General features: G+C 50.8%; 1 protein-coding gene across 1 annotated transcript in view; it reads right to left on the minus strand.

Annotated features, from left to right (window-relative positions):
• Window positions 1-4,439, minus strand: part of FGF2 (fibroblast growth factor 2) — a 32,782-nt gene extending 28,343 nt beyond the window's left edge. Inside the window, exon 1 of the mRNA XM_083833792.1 lies at window positions 4,057-4,439. Coding sequence (XP_083689918.1) covers window positions 4,057-4,243 — 187 coding nt within the window. The 5' untranslated portion in view covers window positions 4,244-4,439. The remainder of the gene's footprint in view (window positions 1-4,056) is intronic.
• Between the last annotated feature and the right edge of the window lie 1,561 nt (window positions 4,440-6,000).

Below are 6,000 nucleotides of genomic sequence, written 5' to 3' on the forward strand. Positions count from 1 at the left end.
GAAGAAATTTTCCTGGACCAATATTACCCTATTTTACATTTTCTTGACATATTTTTGGAAAGGTAATTAGGTACTGAGCAGAAAGAAGGTATTTCGGACATTTGCAGGGTCGATAAAGCTCACGCTGCTGAATCCCTTGTGAGTGACTGACTGGAGCCTTGTCATCTCATTAACAAGTGGACGAAAATGGCTCAGGATTCCTTGGATGCCTTGTTTTATACTTGTCATGAAATAGAGCAGCTTGAGAAATTATGGAAATATACAAATGCCGACCATTCCTCAGCGAGGGAAACTGAAGGGAAACCAGCTGTGCTATGAGACATTTCATAAAATGTATGGCTAAGCGCTCCTTTCCCATTCCCCTTGCTTTCCCCCGTCACCAGCACTGCAGTCTCTTCAAGGCAAACACCTCCGGAGAGTTTCTGAAAGCCTCTCCAAGACGACTGCTTCTTTGTACTTCTTCCACAATATAAACCAAAAGTTGTTGATCAACAACAAGACATGTTTCTTTGTTTTGCTTTACACAACAAAACCCTAAGGAAGTGCCTTCTGTTTTCTGTTTGTCTGAAACATACCTCTTTGGGGGAAAAAAACTCAACAGAAATCCCTCGGGTGTGTCCAAAGGGGCACTTCACTGATGTCACTGTGCAGCACGCATCTGATGTGGCAATATCGACCATCGCAGATGTATTGTCCTGCTCTTTCGCTGCGTGAATCATATGACTCCTCTCCTCCAGCACACAGGGCATAAACTTCCATTCCTCCGTTTCACTGACGACGCAATCATGAATAAACCCAAGTGAATGGGGTGAGTGTAAAACAGTCAAAACTCTTGATGCCAAGACATAAAACAGACTATATACTTCGAACAAGCTGTCCTTAGTGTTTGCGGCAGAACGGGGGAGGCAAAAAAGGACATGGATAATGGAAATTTGTTTACAGTATTAGACTTGGGTCTGAAACGTAGAGTCATTCACCTTCTAAAACAAGGGTTCCCTTTAAAAGTAAAAATGAGGACGTGCTAATCAAATGCTATTTTGTATAATTACTTTGTAATAGCAGTTACCACAAGAATCTCTCCTAACTGTCCTTTAACTAGTTTTCTAAACCAAATTCTCGGCACCCAATACATTTCTTTTTTTTCAAAATCATCTTATAAAACCTTTTATTTAAACCTATAAAGCCTTCATGATTTGAGGTGTATATTTTCTTTGCTAATTTTTTTAAAGTCTTTTCACATTGTCTTAGATTTACGTCTTCTCTTTGCCATCTGTCATGCCAACGTGACCCGCCAGGAATACCACAAGATTTCAGAGGGACTTCCACAGAGCAGCGTTCACCAGATCAGAGTTCAACACTGTACAGATTTGTATTGAATGACGTACTTAAAACCAAGATGCTAGAGATGTGACCAACGTAATGTCGTAGCAACACGCCTCACTGACGTGCCAAGCACTAATTTCTCTGCTTCTGAGAACTGACTTCTTCCAGGAAAAAAAAAAAAAAAAAAAGCTGTTTTCTGATAGCAAGGAAAGGAGGAGGGAGCGGGACTGTCCCCGAGCAAGTGTCCCTGCAAAGCCTGATGCCAGGGAAAAAAGGAGAGGAGCAGCTCACGTGTGGTGGCATTCCTGTGCACATAGGCAACTGTTGGAAGCAAGCCCCACCAGGTGGGAGAAGTGGCCAGCTGTACCGTGCTTACAAATCGTTCTTTTTAACAAGGCATTTTCTGCAGATGACCAGAGAGTGAAAAACTAAGGAGTACCTGAAGAGCGCCCAGTAGCTGACTTTCTGCAGAGCAGGGCAGAGGCCACATCAATTGTTAATTACTCAGGATTTCCTTTACCTGTTGCCACCATTCACTAAACAGGAAAAAGGGTAGGAAGAGAAAGGGGTTTCAAAAAGAGAGACAGGCATCCAATGAAAGAGGAAAAAATACAAATCAGCAGATAACAGTGAAGAAACACAGAAGAAAAAGGTAGAGATACAAAATGGGAGTCAGAAAGAAATGACAGGGAAAAAAATAGAGGAAATCAGAGAAACTTAAAAGGGAAAGGCATAGGATGGAATCAGTAAGGTATTATCAATACCAGAAAGATTTTCAAACATAATTCCCTACTAGGAAAGCAGCATGAGAAGGCAGTTCAAAACTCTAGTATCGATAAGGCTAAATGGGAAAAGAAAACACACATTAGAAAGACTCAGGAACAAAAAACTAGAATTGTTCAGGCAGAACAATAAAAATAAAAGGGGGGGGGGGCGGGGGATGATGATCACGGTCAAGCCTTATGATGAAAAAGAACGACAACAACATTCAGGGCAGCTTGGCCCAGCCAGGGCAGCACAGAACAGCACGCAGGGCTACTGGCCTTTTTCACCACAAAAAGCAGAGCACTGTACAAGGTAAGCACCTGGGAGCACTGACAGCATCTGGAGACCTAGCTTCAGTCTCGCATGTACCCATGTCATCGGCTTGCTTTGTGTCAAATTTCCAGCAAATTCTCATAGCTACTTCTTGTGGTAAGAAGACCTGTTTTATGAACCAAACACACTTCTTTCCTCTAAGAATTTCCACATTTCCCAAATACAAAAAGGTAAATCAAGCTGAATATATTACTGTGTGCTTTCCGGCACAGACTTCATCCTGCGCAGTAGCTGACCGGTACGTGTGAAGACCAGACCACTGGCTGGTATGTGGTACATTAATGCCTTGCTTTAGGCACCAACATTGGGAAATTCCATGTGCAATAGTTTACAGCATTTTTTTTTTTTTGGAAATAGATATATTTTGTTACTGTTCATGCAACATCAAGTAACACTTCCCTTTAAACCACTACCTGAGAGAGACAGAAATGCAAAACACGCTGGATGAAATCTGAAAGTTTCCTAGCTTTTCCTAAGAATATTAGTCAGACTAACAAGGGATTGTAACTTCCTCTAGATGTACTGTTCCATATATATCTTCATCCATCCCATCTTACGTAAAACAATTTTACCAAAGAGTCACAAAGTAAAATAGCCTCTGACTGAAGCCCAACCTAGCAATACTGTTATTCGGGAACAGTCTGTTGCAATACTTCTTTGGAATTGTACAAAAAGCTTTTTTTTTTCCTTTTTTTTTCAGATGCGCAATGTTCTAACTGGAAAGGAATATGAAGAGTCTCAGAAACTTCTGCTGCCTTTTTATCCACCTCCACACATCATTCTCCTCCTCGTCTCTTGGAGTTTAGCCCCACCTGTGCATCTATTGCTCAGAGAACAGGTTGGAAACAGACCAAGAGTCACAGTAAGACATTTCACCTGCTCTTTAAGCCAAAAGCCCACGGGCAGGCCACTGCGTGGTCACGGTGCCTACCCTGTAAAATAACAAATTGTCTGAAAGCAGGAACTGCACTAAGACAATCAATCAGACAACTAAGCAGCAACCCCTTGCACCTGCTTTGAAGCCAACGTGCATTTCAAAAACTTGATGTTACATCAGCAAAAAAAGTCCGTGCTGAATGTTTTCAAGATACCCTGTGGCCTGCAAAAGGCATCTCCCTAACAGCCACCTGCCCCGTGCTCCCTGCGAGACCACCTGCCAGGGAGCGGGCCGCGGGCAGCGCAGAAGCAGAGGCGAGCTCCGGGCACGGCCCCGCGGCCGCAGCGCCCGCTCAGCCCGCGGGCAGCCTGCCTTCCCTGCTCGGAGCCTCCTCCCCAAACACCAGGTGCCAGGGGACGAGGTGCTTCTGCCGGAATCCGCGGGGGTTAGCTGCGTTTTGCGCGTCCTTACGAAGGAGGCGCGAAGAACAAAGTCACGACACGCAGTGTTTTAAGCCCGAAGGGTGCTCCGAGTGCGAAGCGACGCTTACACCGCTGCTCCTCGGAGCGCGGCGAGAGTGGTCCTGCAGGAAGAACCGCACCTCCGCCCCACCCCGAGGCACCCAGCACGCTCCCCGCGGCAGGGCGGGGGAGGCGGGACCCCCGTGCCCACTTCACAGCCTCCAAAAGCACGGAGGCTCCCGGCTGCCGGCTCCCCAGCAGCCCCCCGGTCGGGGCGGCTCGGGCACGGGCACTCACTGTGCGGGTCGCTCTTCTCCCGGACGCCGTCCACCCTGCCGTCGGGGTTGATGCGGAGGAAGAAGCCGCCGTTCTTGCAGTACAGCCGCTTGGGGTCCTTGAAGTGCCCGGGGGGGAAGGCGCCGCCGCCGCCGTCGTCGGGCAGCGCCGGCAGCGTGGTGATGCTCCCGGCCGCCCCCGCCGCCATGCGCCGGGCCCCGGCGGCTCCCCGCCGGCCCGGGCGGCCTCGTCCCCTGCCGCGGCCGTCCAGCCTCGCCTCGCCGCCCGCCCCGAGAGCTGCGCAACGCCGCTGCCGGCCGGCCGGGACGCCCAGGGAGGCAGGGAGGAGGGCCCGGGCTTCCCCCGGCCTCGGCCCCGGCCCCGGGCCCGGCCCCGGCCGCCCCGCCCCGGGGAGGGGTGTCGCGGGGCCGGGGAGGGGCGGCGGGCGGCCTGGGGCCGGGGCCGGGCCGCTGAGGGCCCCCGGCACGGGGGAGGGGTTGGTGGGCCGCTGGGAGAGGCAGTGGCCTCGGTGGCTTCGATGGCAGCGTGACAGGACACGGGCCGAGCCGCGGAAGCCACCTGGGAGCTGCCGCCCCGCTCGGGGGCACTTACCGGGGCGAAGCTGGTTCCGTGCCCCTTCACCGGCAGAAAGCGGATCGAAAAGGGCAGCACGACAAAACCCTGGCACGGGCCCGCCAGCTGCCGGACCAGTGTTTCTACACCAACTGAGCACTTAGTCTGTAAAGCACGAACCCCTCGAGTGTGTGTTTTGTGCCTGAGGCTGGCACCACCACGGCACACACCTGGGAGGATGCAGAGCTTTGTTTCGAGACCCTGCTTTGCACCCTCGGTCTCCTGTCCAGCAGCAGGGCAGTCCTGCTTGCACCTTGGCACGCTCTCCCACCTCTACGGCAGCACAGGCAGCCCTGGACAACGCCAACCCAGACAGCTACACCAGCCTGTTCATTTCACAGAACCAACATACCGCAACCTGCACTGGGAAACAAACACAAAAGCAACACCCTCCGTCCTGCACACGCCATTTGTAATGTTGTTTTTTTGCTAGCACGTATTTAAAGTAATTTCGTTGCTGGTCAGCTTCCTGTCCCAACTCTGACCCTTCGCAAGCCGTAAATCGTAATTCTTTACCAGAATTGGTGACAATTACGCTGCTTCCCACACCCTCACTCCAGAGGCTTAATCATGATGGATGGAGCGTGCAGAGCACGGCGCGTCCCAGCCTGGGGCTGGCGCAGGTTCACCCCTGTGTCAGCCAGCCGCCCCTCGCAGCACCGCGGGCACAGCCAAGCATCACGCGCCTGCCCTCATTCTGTCCACGCGTGGGGATTTCAGCCCCGTTGCTCATAGGCATCCCCCCTCTCCTTGTGTTCTCCAGGTCTTGCTTCTTGCTGCCTGTCTGCTTCTGACGCTTTCTGCCATTTCTCCCTGAAATCCAAATGTTATCACTGTACCTGAGAGTTTTAGATGGTCAAACCAATTGCAGAGATGCTCCTGGTTTCCTCCTGCTCTTCTTTTACAAGAGAAGCTGTAATCAGGACATTTTGTGTCCTTGCTCTATAAATTCTTCCCAAGTCCTTGTCTCTTTCTCAGAAGGGAGAGTTGTTCACACAGGTGAAGGGAAAGGGGGAAGAAACATTATTCTTAAACCTGTAATAAGTTCAAACAACCAGCCAACCAAACAAAAACCCAACCCAACAAAACCACTTTTCTAAAGACTGAACATTCCTAGATTCACTTAGCCATTCCTGACACTCAGCCTCCACCTACACACAGAGCAGGCCTTTCATAACCCTCACGCAGCTCTGAGCACTGCCCTGGGAAATCACATTTCAGCACCTCATCGGCCAGCACTCCTTCGTTTGGCAAGAGGGACATCCCTGTACCCTGGAGCAGCGCTGCCTTGGCTGGCTGGAAGCCCAAATGCACATCTCACAAGACAGGGCC

Source organism: Anser anser (genome assembly GCF_964211835.1).
Source record: "Anser anser genome assembly, chromosome: 4".
NCBI classification, from domain to species: domain Eukaryota; kingdom Metazoa; phylum Chordata; class Aves; order Anseriformes; family Anatidae; genus Anser; species Anser anser.